This window comes from Polyodon spathula, chromosome 9 (assembly GCF_017654505.1).
Source record: "Polyodon spathula isolate WHYD16114869_AA chromosome 9, ASM1765450v1, whole genome shotgun sequence".
In the NCBI taxonomy this organism is placed as follows: Eukaryota; Metazoa; Chordata; class Actinopteri; order Acipenseriformes; family Polyodontidae; genus Polyodon; species Polyodon spathula.
Genome location: NC_054542.1, coordinates 35,705,617 through 35,721,781, shown reverse-complemented (window position 1 = coordinate 35,721,781; position 16,165 = coordinate 35,705,617). Strand labels below are relative to the sequence as shown.

The 16,165-nt window shown below is 37.8% G+C and overlaps 1 protein-coding gene across 1 annotated transcript; it reads right to left on the bottom strand.

Moving 5' to 3' along the window:
* Positions 1 to 24: 24 nt before the first annotated feature.
* On the bottom strand, positions 25 to 14,845 carry ttf2 (transcription termination factor, RNA polymerase II). Its single transcript, XM_041259319.1, has 23 exons — positions 14,687 to 14,845; positions 14,455 to 14,566; positions 13,648 to 13,734; positions 13,465 to 13,531; positions 12,233 to 13,315; positions 11,387 to 11,522; positions 10,827 to 11,024; positions 10,184 to 10,341; positions 9,797 to 9,878; positions 9,354 to 9,473; positions 8,760 to 8,910; positions 8,498 to 8,603; positions 8,217 to 8,407; positions 7,715 to 7,868; positions 7,515 to 7,606; positions 6,906 to 6,988; positions 5,940 to 6,073; positions 4,646 to 4,816; positions 2,619 to 2,677; positions 1,896 to 2,049; positions 1,575 to 1,657; positions 1,181 to 1,255; positions 25 to 810 (listed from the first exon to the last, which is right to left on the bottom strand). Exons 1-23 carry the CDS (start codon positions 14,712 to 14,714, stop codon positions 666 to 668), a joined length of 3,669 nt encoding a protein of 1,222 aa, XP_041115253.1. The 5' UTR covers positions 14,715 to 14,845; the 3' UTR covers positions 25 to 665.
* Positions 14,846 to 16,165: the final 1,320 nt, after the last annotated feature.

Genomic DNA, 16,165 nt, shown 5'->3' with positions numbered 1-16,165 from the left:
AAAACTACAAAGCAGTGTATAATTCAATGTTAATGTAACATTATTCAGCAGATTTCATTCTACTTTATGAAACAAAATGAGGTAATTCAATAGGGTGGCCATAGATGTACTGCACATGCAAACAGCACGGTTTGCACTTGCAATAATAAATTATGTTTGAAATCAAATTAGAAAATAAATAAACTGAATCCTGAATGTTTATTTCTGCCAAGTTTAATGTAAACCAGTAATGCTGTAAATTATTTTTTAATATCTTTGTATCTCATATTTAAATCAATTATTCATTTGAAAAAAAAAAAAGCATTACTGTAGACACATTTCAACAATAGAGGAAATAACTTCTACAAACAGTAATACGTTTTTAAAAACAAAATCACGTTCCAAAAACATTTAAGTGCACGAAGTGTGTGAAGTTATGACATTGGTGGTTTGTGATCATACCAATCTGTGAAGAACGAACACCAAAATGGTCCATCGCAGCGTGATGTCATGGGAGGTCATAAGCTTAGGTGTGACAAAGTAAGTTTCGAGACATAAATCATTCATCATAATCTTCTGACTAGCTATGCCAAACTCAGAGGAACTCAAACAAATTGCTGTCCCTTATTTCTCAGTGGAAAGGGAAAAGACAAACAGGCTACACTTTAGATTTTAGTCCTTTATGCCTAGACACCAAAAAGGATCTTGAGGTCGGCCAATGTAAGTTTGGTGAAGGAGTCTCCTGTTCCCGACAGCACTTTCTTTGCCAGTTCTTTTTTCTTGTCTTGAAGTTCTGTGATCTTATCTTCTACAGTCCCCTCACACACAAACCTAGATTAAACAAAAAGACGACCAAAGGGGGAAAAAAAAAAAAAAAAAAAAAATGAAACACTTTCACTTAAAAAGAAAAGTGCACATCAAAATGTGTTTCCTCTTCTGCTCTTGAGCAGCTAAGAATGCAGCTGACAACCAGCTCAACACATTCTTTGGGGAAAAAAACAACAAAAAAAAAAACTATTTGATATTATTTTTGGCCCAACAGTCCCAGCTGCATGTGTGTTTAAAATATCTAATAATAATAAAAAAAAAAAATATTCCTTATTGCATTTTTTTGGTCTTCATCACTACCAACCTACGAAGGTGAAAAAGGCCATTGCATGCATAGTAGAGGGAAATGGAATTAATGGAACTGTCTTCTCACCTGTGTATGGTTACACTTCTGATCTGTCCTACCCTATAAATACGGTCACAGGCCTGGTCCTCCAGAGCTGGGTTCCTGTGGTTCGAAATGAAGGTCACATTCAGTCAAAACAAGCAGAACATGCAATAAGTACAGGTGTTACACCTAGAAAGTAAAGCAAGATTTTTAAGGGGATCACCCAAAATTAATCTAAGCACATTTAATATACGAAACTAAATATGTTTTCATGTGCACAGTAAATACTGTTAATGTTCCGTCAAAATACATAATAACCTTGAGCACTTTCACTCCATATGGCATGAGGATCAAAGCTCTGCAGCACTGCTCTTATTAGACGTAATTACACACAGCAAGTAAGTAAGATGAAGCTCTTTTAAATGACATTTGACCTTACCAGTGCATGTCCAATAAGAAGAGGTGGTTTCCTCCAATCAGGTTTATGCCAACTCCTCCAGCACAGAGAGACACCAGCATAACCTGAACAATTAGTCAAGCAACAAATCAATTTTATATTGCATAACTTTAATTTAACTGAATTAGATACATATCCATATACTTTTTCATGACACATCACACATGCATATGATTGTTTTTATAGTATTTTATTTAATATGTGATCTCCACAGTATAGAAGCAGGGGGGGTGTGCAGTATGCATTCTTCATCCAGGATGCTGAACAAAACGGACAGCTTTATGTAGCTTTCAGTGTGTCTACCTGTGGTCCTTTGGGGTTGGTGTTGAATTCCTCTACAAGATCCATTCTCTTTTTGGGATTGACAGATCCATCGATTGTAGCGCAACGTAAACCAATTCTGTCCAGGTGCACAGCAACAATACGGAGCATGCTTGTCCATTGTGATACAATCACACTAACAGAAACAAATACCCAATGTAACAATCAATCAAAAAGTGATACGAGTCACAAAAAAAGAAAAAAACCTCCTTTATTACACACCCTATAGAATTAACACATTTTGCTTCATAGTCAAATTATACCTGCTGAATAATGTTACATTAACATATTGAATTACATACCACTTTGCAGTTTTCCATATACTTAAAGAAAAACTGACAAAAATGGAAAAATGTGACATTTCAAAATCTAACATGAAATACTGTATTATGAATTCCAGTAGACTTTTGATATCATTGTGTAGTTTCTTGGATTACATGATGTTAAATACATGATTACATGTTAAATAAAAGATTTAAATTACGTTTCAACAGTTGTTTTTTGTTTGTTTTATTTTTAAATGATATCTTAAATCACCCTGGGTAAGGGCATCTGCTAATAAATAAATAAATAAATAATCAACGTGCGCAAAACTTTTGGCCATAGCTGTATATATAAAAAAATAAAAATAAAGAATCTACTGAATGTTTAACATAAAGTGAATACGGTGTAACATCCTTTCTTTGTTAAAAAGCACAAGATTACCTTTTTTGAGTAACTGGACCACTTTTAATTGCTTTCAGCTCAGCAAGTATTGCAGATATCTAAAAATAAATACATAAATAAATAAATACCAATTAAAACCAAATAAAGAGAAGGAATGCAAATTCATCTAAGAAGCTCAAAAGCCAAAATGAAACATTCCTGTGACTTCAAGGCTTTACTGGAACTTAGCCATAACAGATGAACACCAAGTCATTTTCAAAAGTGCCATGCGATCTTTAAATGTGCAGACGTCATCCATCAGACCAACCGCGAACCAGGCCCAATCTTACTTTAATTTTCCAAGATCTTACCCTTAGATGGTATGGCTGTATCAGGTAAAAGGTTGTTCAAACACATGTGTTGTACTGTTGTTGCATGGATTTGTCTTTTTATAAGAAATGATGTGCTTGGTCAATAAAAATCTACTCTTGAGAAATACGGTGCGACAGGGAGAGTCCTGACGCTGGTTCTTAGAGTACATGACTGTCTTTAGCTGGGACAAGCAACAGGAGACACGGTGCTCAGCGACCAGTTGAGCAGCGAGCTTGCCTGGCGCCAAGCTGACTGGGAGGTCCGGATTGGCTGGGAGGGTGTGCTCGGGGATGCTGCGCAGAAATCAAAAAACATCTCAGCCACAGTTCAAGGCGACAGCAAGGCCATAGCTACACAGACGGGCGCCAATTCAAAGTTTGCTTTGTTTACATCCAGGAGGACTACAAAATCCCTCGACTGCAAGATGGTGCACGTGAAGGCTGCTCAGCCAAGATCGTCACAATGACCCGGAGACGCTGGGAGGGCAGGACTTCAGGAGCAACAGAAATAGGTTAGTTTAGGAGATGTTGATCCCAATGAAGTAAGAGAGGGATGCTGTAGTGAAGCAGATTCTTGATGCCGGATGTTTCATTTAGTGAGACTAGTGCTTGCCTTCTGTGGCAATTTTTTTTTTTTTTTAAGCTTTATTTTATTTTGTTTTGCTTTCTTTATTAAATCTGGCACTAGGTTTACCATTGTTCAATCAATCATTATTTTATATAGCGCCTTTCATAGTGGACCACCATCACAAAGTGCTTTACAAAATGCAGTAACAACAAGAAAATCCATAATAATTTAAAATACAGAGAAATGCATAATATATGCTATAGAGTGAAAAAAAAAAAAAAAAAAGCACAATACATTAAGTACAGTGGAAAGTGCATAATACATGAAATGGTAGCAGCAACACAGCAGCCAATAGCAGATATCAGGCTTATACAGCATGAAAGCAAGAGAGAACACATGGGTCTTGAAAGTTGATTTAAAGCGCGCGACGGTGGGAGCATCACGCACCAAAGCTGGGAGAGTTATAAAGAGTCGGAATCATTAAGTTAAACGAGTGTTCTCCAAGTGTGGTGCACTTTTGCTTGGGGATAACAAGCAGGCCAGTTGAAGGACCTCAGCTTGTGGGCAGGCATACAGCAGGTCAGCAGGTTGAGGAGGTATTCGGGAACTGTGTGATGAAGGGCATTGTAGGCAAGCAGGCGAGTTTTGAAAATAATCCTGAACTTTACAGGTAGCAAGTACAGCTGGGCAAGACAGGGGGGTGATGTGATCAGGTTTTTTTTACATCTGGTAAGGATCCTGGCAGCAACATTCTGAACTAGATGCAGTTGGTTTATGATGTGTGCTGGGAGACCACCATATAAGAGAGTTGCAGTAGTCAAGTCAAGAGGAGACAAATGCATGACAAAGTATCACTGCATCTGGGAGGGAAAGGTAGGAACGGACTCTGGAGATGTTTCGAAGAAGGTAGAAGGAAGATTTGACCACGGAGGAGATGTGGGCATCAAAGGAGAGGTTGCTGTCAAGGGGTACAACAAGACTTCATATTGTTGGTACCCTACCGTCAGCCTGTGTTATTAAATCTCTGTGCTTGTGCAGGGTGTCAACACACAATGCTCTGTATCTGTCACATGACTATTCAGTGAAGACCCACACACACAAAACACTTCACCCCGTTACATGCAGGCACAAGCTTTTTTCAACCATACCTTAGTACTCTCCCTGGTGTCATCAAAAAGGTCAGATTTAAACATGGTCCCATTCAGAGACACGGTAGATTTCAGGTCAGGGCTGGACACTTCCGAGAGGGACAGGGCATTGAGCTGCTCATCCAGTGAAAGAGTGATGCCTTCATTCTGAAGCTCTGTATGATCCAGGGTCTAGAGGTTAAAACAATGAAACAAATCGTGCTAGTTACATTTGTGCTAATAACTTAAAGGCCAACTTTTTCTTACATACCAAAAACCATGAATAGTTATGGTAAATTGCTGAGGGGAATACACTGTTTGTTTGTCAGATTGCAAGTGATGAATTTTGCCTTAGTAACAATTTGCCAATGGAGCTTTAAATTCTGCAACCCTACATTATGTTACTGCAGTATTAGTGTTCCACGTTTCCAGTTTATTCAGAATTTTACTGAAAAATTACAGGTCTTCAGCTATATGCCAGTTTTTACTGATTTATACCTGATTTTTGTCTACTATTCAATATTTTCCAGGTACTATTTTTTAGGAAATACACAATATTTGGATTAATTATGTTTTATTTTGATTCTAACACTGTATCCTAGGAAACAGCAGGTACATTTAGCTGTCAGAGGATCAAATAACACATTATCACCCGATTATGTTGGAGGGCGTGGTAACTTGGCAACTACTAGCTTGAAATAATTACATGAAAATATAATATTTTTAGTGGATGAGGAACGGGGAGAAAACGTAAATCAGTTTAGGAATATACAAAAGAAAACAAATGTTTCAAAGTATACAAAAAGCTAAAATAGCAGAAGCGGGTCAAATGAGGCAGAGGATGCATAGCGCTACAAATACTGCTGCACTGAGGTGCATGTTCGTGCTGAAAATAAAAGAACATACTGGAAAAATAAGCGACACATGAAACTACAACAAGCAAGTGAACAGAGACAAGCAAGCCATTTATGTGGCTTTTACATGCTTTTTAATAAAAAGAGAGTGCAGAATGACTGTGTTAATGAATTTGCCAGAGCATTGTGCTTTGCCGTCAGCCACTGTTTCTTGCAGCGAGACGTGTATTGCTCACTTTGCATGATAGTACTGTCCATCAGCTAAAACACTGCCTAACAGCGAATCGCAATCTTAAATCGTAAATACCCGACTGAAAATGGTGATGCTTTAGTTAGTAAACTTGGAACGCATTGATGGAAATGTCCAGTGTGATTGCACCATCCAGTTAGATACAATTCTATTAATAAGTTAACTGGGCAGTGCACTGTATATATTTGGTAGTAAATCCCAGTTTCATTACCTTTTTAAGCAGGGAAAGGTGTCCGCAGCACTGCCGCAGTCGCAGCAGCAGGGATAGAATGTGCACTGTGCTGGAGGCTTGGGGCTGAGGCTTTGACTGGGAACCAGACTGACTTGCACCAAACTCTCGTGCCACTAGAGAAAACATAAAGGTGTTATATAGTTCCTCAGTTATAAGGTTCTGCACAGAAATATTAAAAGTAAGTCTTTTGCCACTACTCTAGTAAAAATTAGACATAGCAGCATTGGGGAATGGAATTTTATTGAACTACAATTTTAGATGTTGTATTGTAATAGTCTGTAAGTAGAAATACATGTATTTTACCTTTGCTAGCATGAACATAAAAATATCATTTTAGCACTACATACAAATAGGAAATAAACAAACAAAAGAAATTATTCAGTCAACAATCTGAAAAAGTGACTATATCACCTGTGTGTTCTAAAACCTAAATGATTTAAAAACATGCTTCAGCTGTGACTGTGCTTTCCACTCGTCAAGCATGTTCATGCAGACTGAGCCACTCATACTTTACCCAAGGCTCCCCTGGCAGCCAGAATGTATTACCATGAGCAGGTTGCATCCTTCACAAACAGACAAGAGAATATAAAACATGTTTCCAAGGTAACACATTCAAGCGGCACCTAATGGGCTGTTTGCTTGTTAATTGCTTTTGTTTTAATATTTGTATTTTTTAAAATTAACTTGTCATTATTACTTGAATTTAGAAATATGGATTTTCATCTATGCACTTCTCTCTTGATCAGCCTTTACTGTGCAAATAGCCTTATCAGTTCAAGCAGAAGAAAAATTAAACTTGTTGTTGAGATCAGACTGTATTTCTGAATTTACAACAAAACATTATTTGCATCCCTGCCCCCGATAACTATACATTACCCAAAAGACACATAAACCTGTATATTCATACACTGTAAACCGCACAGTTGTAAACAATCAAACTCTGACCTTTGTCAAAGGGGTTATCAGCCTGCCCACTGTGTTTGGACTCCCCACCTTCGTGTCTCTTCAGATACGACTGTAGTGCTGATCTGCAAGAGACGACCACGATTCATCAGATGCTGCCCAAAACCTTGACTGCCCTGTCCCTCACCTCATATAATAACACACTGTGATCAGCCTTTTAAAAACCAGCAAGTCATTTTGGTTCGTGAGGCAGTAGTACTCACTGCAAGACCTTCTCTGAAACTGAAATTTGATTTTTTTTTTTTTTTTTTTTTTTAATGATAATTATTTATCTAAACAATTATTTATGACAACATGTGACATTTGTGAGGAACACAGGGAGAGCAAGCGTACAATCAACTATTGAATTAAACTTAACAAAAGCACAACACACTGTATAATATACCACAGAAAAAAAAAGAAAAATAATTTTATGCAGGACAGTTGAGGTCAGAAACTACATATTTTAATTGCAATGCAGTTATAATTGTTAGTAGCAGAATATGTTCCTTTCTTTAAGACTGTATACACCTGGCAAATAATTATGTTATATATTTACAAAATAATAAATCTACATTTAGGAAAAATCCATTCTTTTAACATGTGCAGTACCTGGACTGTGCAAAAACTACATCGTAGACCAACTGTTCATCCTCAGAAAGTTTCAGGCGATGGGTTTGGCAGCAACGTTCAGGCAGAGAGACCTAGAAAAATGTTTATCATGTTGTAAGCATAAAAGTACTGTTGACCACCCTATCCTCTCACTCACCTACACACACACACACACACACACACACATAAACAGCTCATACCAAAGGTTTTCCAGAGGAATCAAGCTGGTCTTTGGTTCTCCGCAGAAGAAGGGTTTTTGTGAGAATATTCAGTCTTTCTCCTCCCCTCTTTGAGCCATTGTCTACCTGATTCTTCCATAGCTTATATTCGTCAAAGGGCGAACACCTGAGAAACCTAAAAGACAAGTGTAAAACACTTTCAATTTCATCAAGGTCCCACCATTATAAATTAATTTGGAAAATAGAATTAAACAAAATATGATTCCTAGGTGTCTAAGTGCATTCTTTCATGGTTTTTCCTTCAGAAGCTGGGGCTTAAAAGCCACGTTTTTATTATTATTTATTATTATTATCTGTAGCAGTCAGGGGTTTGGTTGTAATTCAGAAAGCTAACAATATATTTTATATTAATTTGATCTTTCCTTTCTGGATTAAAACAATGTGCCATACTACTTATCAAACTAAGTGTTGTGTACATGGCAATATAAAACCGATTCTGATTAATAGATAATATCACCATTACTTCAGCAGCGAGTACATGTCGAGCAGGTTGTTCTGAATGGGAGTCCCAGTCACAACCCATCGCTTCCCAGCCCGTAGTTTACACACAGCCATGGAGGTCTGCACACGAGGGTTTTTGATGTTGTGACCTTCATCCAGGATGATTCGGCGCCAGGTTACTTGTACTAGAGGTTGACGAGGTAAGGAAACGTCCTGAAAAAAAAAAAGTCCAACATATACCTGGTTTGTATTTGCGGTAAATTTTAGCTGAGCAATTCCAATAATCAAGCATTCTCTTCTCACTTGGTCGTCATCATCTTTAGCTGGTTTGTCGCCGTCCTCCTTCTTCACTGGAATCGCCTTGGACACCAGACTGTAAGTTGTAATTACCACATCGTATTCTGCAAGGCTAAAGGAAAAAAAAAAAAAAAAAGTATGTAATTTACAAGCTCTTTTTACCTTCTGGAATTTCAGGAAAAAAGCAAATTGTTAAGCAAACTGAGGACATGTAGTGTGCTGCTTTTTAGAGCAAAGGGACTGATTTATCAGTTCTGGTTAAACTTACACCTTTGCATTCCTCTCTCTGTTTGCTCCATGGTACACATACACGTTCAGTTTACTGCCTTTGACATGCCTCTCTATCTCTTTCTTCCAGTGGTGGATAAGAGAGGCAGGGCAGATAATTAAAGTCCCCTGTGAGTTCACACATGACGAATCTGCAGAAATAAACAATCAAACAAGTATGTCAGTAACAGAGATATGATTGCAAACTTACAGCCATCAGCGGCATGAAAAAGCAGCACATCACCTTGACTATATCCAATTCCAGACGGGTGCCTCCATATACTGATAATCTCATTTACCTGTATGCAAGTGTGTCTTTACCAAATTTCATCACAAGCGATGTCTGGATTTTATATTAAAATGTAAGAGTAACATGTACTGTACATGCACCTGGACTGACATCAGTTCTCAAAATGGGTGAATATAATACACATGAGGTGTCGCCATATCCCAGTCGCTTTATTGGAAATATTCAATGGTAGCACATAAATAAAACCAATAAAATGTTTTAATAAAGCTATAAAGGTAGGAACATTGATGAACTTTTTTTTAGGGTTTACCATTCGGAATTAACTTTTTTTTTTAGGGTTATTACCATTTTTTGAAATCCATCCCTCCTGCTTTTTGTCTTCCTTTTCCTCCTTCTTTTCTTTGGCTTTCTGAGACAGAATCAGTGCAATCATCGTCAGCGTTTTCCCCAGACCCATATCATCCGCTGTGGGAGGTTGGACACAGAGGATCACACATGTGCTTGCTTCATTTCACAACAACGGGTAAAGGCAATTACTCCCTAACTTAAAAGCTGCCTTATCAATACCTACCTGTATCAATTAAACTTTGCTTTACCCCTCTGTGCATGCAACTTCTTAAAAAATGTATGTTGGTTTTTCAGTTTACTTTCTCTACAAACATTTTCACACAAGCTTTCTCCCTCTGTGTAGCACTGACATTCTGTGAATTAAAGAAACATGCTGCAGCTAGATGCTATGCATTTCAGCTCTATCACTGTAAATAACAAGCTTTTGAAATCAATGTTACCCAGAATTCCTCCACATGGTTTTTGATTCTCCCGCCAAAGTAACCATGCCAAAGCCTGCTTCTGGTGAGGCAGCAGGGTGACCTTAGGAAAGAGAAGTATACAGTGGCTTAAATACAAGAACATTTCACATTTGAATTGTACACTCTTAGGACAAAATACTGGCAATACCTGCCACAACAGTCCTATATTACAGTTGTCCTTTCAACCGCAATTGCCTGCGGTTGTGTGTTGCATGAACTCCATTATTGCATGAATAATTTCCACCAAACAGCAATTTCCCACCAACACACTTCCTCTGTATGTTGCCAATTAGACCTTATCAACTAGAAATCAGAGGGCAAAGCGACTTGCTAAGAATAGTTACTGCTGGAGTCAAATGTACATACTTTGAGCCCCTTTGGGTCCTCAGCTTCTGTTTCTGCAGTAGGACAGGACTCCAGAGATTTATGTAGATGGTCGATAGCATCAGCAGTTGCATTACGGACAGCCAGGCGCCTGTCGTCAGTCATACGACCTCCATACAAAGCGCTGTATTGTGAGTTTACTAAAGGGAGAGGCAACAAGGTACAAGGGAAATAATGTCATATGTTTTAGCGTATGTCCAGAGAGACCAATCAGAGATAAAAAAAAACTACTAATAATAATAAATTAATTAAAATTAGTCATAAAATTCATTGAGGAATTTGAAATCTTATTATTGTTATTTTCCCCCCAAGCTGTTTAGTCACTGGTGGTCTGCATACAAAATAGTCAAAATCGCATTGCAAACCCATTCCCAAAGGACCTGTCTCTGCTGGATCATAATACCAACAATCAAAAGTTAGAAGAGAACTGAAATTGAATGCAATGCGTGACATGTGATCATGGAAATGGAAAAGCCACATAACAGAAAATGACCTCCATATAAAGTCAGGGGTCAAGTTCAAAGTGTCCAACAATTTAAAGGCAAGGGATTTTAGCTACAACATTCATTTTATAAGTACATCTTCACTTATTGCATTCCTGCTGAGGCAAAAAAATGCTCCATACCTCCATATGTCTGGCTATAGCCCTGGCTAAAGGAAGGACCTCCATGAAACTGCAGCCCCAGAGTTCCTGAATGAGCTTCCTGATAGGGCAGTGGCTTGTCCAATAGGATGATTCCCTTCTGATCACTACTGGTTCGACAGAATGGATTAAACTGGCTTGGAACGGATACCTGATGCATTGACAAACTGTTTCCAGTGCCTAAACAAAAATAAATAAATAAATAAAAATTAAATAATAAGCACACATTTTTTAGAACATACCACATAGGTCCCCTTAATTATACATATAAAATCATTTTTGTAATGTTTAACGTTTACCAAGAATACATCTTGTTTGTGACCAAATGTGTGGTTCTGCAAGAGGCTGCAGTACAATGAAGTCCCATGAACAAAACATTACAGCAATTTATCATGTGCACTCAGACATGTTATTATTTAGTAATTGTACAAGATGTTGCTGTCCACATCTCTAAGGAATCACAAACACAACCCATACTTTCACAGTTTAGATTATTATAAGAGCATAAAAAACATAAGCAGTTACTCTAGCTGCAGTCTTACCAACTTGATTCCCATCACAGTCTGAAGCAGGAGTTAAATTCAGTGAGCCTAGTGCATCTTCCAGTTCCTTAACTTGGTTTAAAAGCCTTTGGCCTTTATCAGGAAGAGCCGAGAGATTCACAGTTGTCATAGTGGCCTTCGTAAAAAAAAAAAACAATAACAGTAAAAAAATCATGAGCATCTTGTTTGTTTCCTCCTGTGATCTACATATTGAGATTCATGATTATTTTGATACTTGTGTTCATGTATCCAGGGTAATATATAATAAACCAGGACTTTGCCTCCAGACTTACATCTGCTACCACCAACACACACAAACATATTATTTCTTGGAGATAAGAACGAAGAATTTTCAAATTTCAATGGACTATGTCATTTTAATGAGAAGCGCTTGAATTATTCAGGTTTCATCAACATATTGTACAGTACATGTCTCCAAATAAATTATGAAGCTTATTGTCCAAACTAAACTTTTTTTTTTTTTTTTAAATCCACTTAAATTGCTATTTTGTCAATTGTACAGTTTTGGACTTGTGCTATTTTATAACTAAGTTCTTGCGTCCAGTTTCACAAACCACAGCAATTGAAAGAACAGAAAACATGAATCTTTAATTCACTAGCTTTGTTAATTTCTGTAAAACTGTAAGGTGGTGTTTAAATACTGTTTTGTGAAACAGATAGTCAATATATTTCTGCAAATGCTTTGTGAAACTGGCCCCTGGCAGTTACCCCACGTCTATTTTTTGTAATCAATCATTAGGCTGATTGTAGATTTTCTCAGTTTCTGGCAATACAGGTCCAGATCACGTCATCTTTAAAAGCATACACATTCAATGGCAAACATACCTTCTTCTGTTTGAGTTGAGTTGAAAGTTGGTTATGCAGAGCCATAGAATTAGGTTGTACCTGAGATGCAGAATTAAATCCAGGGAAAGATGTAATAGTTTTTTGCACCATGCTAACAGCAGGCTTCACTGGAGCCACTGCAACTGGCTGCTTCTGTCTAGCCTGTGCAAAACCCATCACATCATCCTCATCATCAATAACAATAACATCCCCATGCTTCTGCTCAACTCTCTTTCCTTTCTCCAGCACATGTTCACCAGATGACTTGTGTGTTCCTCTTGCATCAGCTGAAGGCTGCCCTTTCAATGGCTCTATATTTGAAGTCTCTTTCTTCCTCTCCAGATAAACGCTAGTTTCTTTTGTCTTTGGCGATTCTTTTCTGGTCACTCCAGTTCGCTCTGAAAATTCACTGCTGTTCTCTCGACTGGCTTCCTTCTGCTTTTGTTCCTTTTTGTGAGTCTCGCTTGCATGGTCTTTTTTCTGATCCGATTGCCTTTCCTTTGTTGATGAATCTTTCAAGCGCATTTCACCAATACTTTCTCTTTCCTTTGTGTCTGTGGAGTACTCGGATTTTTCCCCTTTGTTTGGTTTCTCATGTTTTTTCAGGTCTGAATGTTTACTTATTCTCACAGGTTTCTTCCCTTCGACTGGTGTGCCCTTTAACTGTCCGTTATCAAGGTGGGAAGCTTCTTCGATCTCCAAATGATCTGTTTCACATTTATCTTCACTTGTATCTGCAGGTGAATTATCCTCCCCTGTTTTACTCTTGTCCATTGCCTCCTTAGGATTTTTACCACTGTTCTCTACCTCCTCAGATGACCTCTTCTTTACCTTCATGCCTGCTGGCAGTTGTCTGTTCCTCCAATCAGTATATGCTGTAGGATCTTTGCTGAAAGTCTCACATCCACTCTCTGCCCCTCCCTTCCTTTCTTCATCTTTACCACCTCCATTTTCATGAAGAACTTTCCAGTCTGAGGGTTCCCCGTTCCCATTCTGGGCTTTGAACGGGTTCCTCTCCTTTCGAGGTTTGAGGAACTCAGATTCTCTGTCAGAGGTGGGGATTTTTTTTTCCAGTTCAGGGTGCTACAAATAAGGATTTGTTTGTTATTAATATAAAGATAAATATTTTCACATTACATGTTTAGCAGAGATTCAAGTGTCCAACTTATTTTAAGCCAAACCCAACCTACAGGCATGTTATCATATGTGTGAAAAATAACCGGGGTGCATACCTGCCATGGAATATTCCCACACCACTTTCTTCTTTCAGTCTTTCCTTCAACACACCGGAAGAATAACCTGAAACCAACATTTTAAAAGTCTTCATTGTCACTCTAAATATTAGTATTGTTGTTTTGTAACTTGATTGCAAATATATTATTTTATATATCTTATTTTATTTAAAGAGAGAGAACCTGTAGTGTTGTCTATCCTCCTGTTTCATAAGAGCCTGTAGTTCCACCAATGAGTCCTCGTGAAGCAAGCAGTGAGATGGAGGGATGCTGGGAGAAAACAGGAGATAAAAAAAAAATAAAAAAATACAATTATTTTATCTACCACCTACTAGGGATGCACGTCGGTTACGATCGGTTCAGTTTAGCATCTGCATTTCATGTTTTATTAATTCTAAATTAGGTCTACAGCGTAATTTAAAAGACGCAAGTATTGTCAATGCCGTGCCAAGGGTGGTTCAACAATCGACATTTCCAAAAAAAAAGACCCTTCTAGCAATGTCATTCATTTGCTCATCCGAGTCTACCCGCCTTGCTTCTGGATGCTCTAGTTAACTAGAAGGCATATACATACACACAGACACTTATCTGTCTACATCGTTATTCAGAAAAAAAAGCGATATCGGTTACAGATACAAATAGCAAGAACCAAGGGCACCGCGATGGAAAAAAAAAAAAAAAAGAGAGAGAGAGAGAGAGAGAGAGAGAGACAGACAAACAGACAGACAGACAGAGATCAGTGTTCTTTTGGTTTGGGAAAATCATAACCGTTGCATCCCTAGCACATATTCTTTGAACATTGTGAAAAATGACAACTGTACAGTAGACCCAAAGTTAACACTACTATCGAATAGGAATAGAGTCCGATCTTTAGACAAGTTAACCGTGTTTGCAGGTCGCTGTCTATTTATCAAAGCTACCCATACTGTTGTGCAAGGAGTAGAAATCTGCATGCCACAGCACTGGCGAATACTTCGTGAAAACACATACTCAGTTCGCCTTGTAAAGTCACAGGGATCCCCACGTTGCGCTCCACACAGATAAAAACTCTTCCCTTTGTTGGGTCCATCTCGAACACCAGTCTTCAGCAGGCAAATGCTTTCTAGACATCATAACAATACAAAATATATATATTTTAAGACAACTGAAATTGTAATGTTTCTGTGTGGCTAACAATGGAAACATTTCAAATACAGGCCTACAGATTGTCAAGAGTACTTACCGTGTTTATCACACACAACCTCTTCCATGAATAACGCAATACTATTGATAAATCTAGTTCACTTGTGTTCGGTAGCCGTGTGTTTATTTCACTACACTGTTTCTTTATTTTAACTTCCTCGCTCTTGTGTTTCAATGTTCTAGCTGGCAATTGCGCAGTCGCGGCCCTAATTCAAACACAAGTTCGTCATCCGTCGCACAGCCAATGAGAGATCTCTCTCTGACACGAACATTCGGCCGTTTGGGGGCAGGTTGACCAATCATATTACAGTCAGTTAGCATCTGATGTGTTACTTTTACAGCACGGACATGAAGTGCAGTAAATTAATTATATTCTAAACGATAAATGAGTTGGAGAGACCTGGTGTAATTATATGTAGTAATAAAAGATTGCATTATTTGACTACCCCACACCACACAGATATGTGTTCATACTTTTAACTATAATAATAATAATAATAATAATAATAATAATAATAATAATAATAATAATAATAATATCATATATTGTTTCTCGTCCTATGCACGCATCTCAGAGTGCTTTATAAACTAGTGATTGATACTAGTGCAGTCCAATGTGCTTTTTTCAAAAACTCTGTAATGGTTTTCTCCTGTACCAGGTGTCCATGCTCAGATGAATGGTTATATGGGTTCTTATTGAGCAAACAGCAGAATAAACAACAGAGAGCCTTGCTATAGCAGCAACAGGGTTGCATTCTGGAACACAAACACAGAGATACCATGCAGTGTTTATAGTCTATAAGAAAACTCTAACAGAGCAGTTTAGAGTTGGGATGTTTCTGGGTGAAGGGTGAGTACCTACTTTTTAATTATGATTTATTTCCCCTTTTAAGTCTAGATAAACCTAGAGAGTTGGGTATGTCAACTTAACCCGTAAGACCACAATAATCATGTAGTGTAACATGAAAAAATGTAAAACCTGGAATAACAAACAGCACTGCTGTGGCAATTATTTTACTTTACAAGAACAAAGATCAGCAACCATCTTGAAAAATATTTTTGTATTTCAAAGACTACTTCAGAAAAGGAAATGACATAGTTTTGATTTTTGTTTAACTTTAGCTGAGCTCATCATAGGACTAGATTACAGTGTGTGTCAGGCAGGTTATAATTAAAAACAAGAAATGTACAGTTAACTGTGCAAAACTCAAGATGGCGCTGTTCTACAAAAAAAAACAAAAAAACAGAGAGAGATGCTCATCCAGTCACAGTAAAGGTTTAAAATCTGTAGCTTTAAAAGGAAGGAACACACGTTTTTGCAAACATGATTCCTGGCACTAGACTAGGTTAAAGAAATCTCTTTTTGCAGGCTTTGGCTTCAACTTCCTTGGTCATTTTTTACCTAAAGGGACATCGTCCACACCTCTTCAGGGCCTTCTTTCCCGCCATTAACCAACCAAATATCACAGATTATAAATCTGCAAAACCATCAGTTGAATCAAGTAATGTACAGATAACT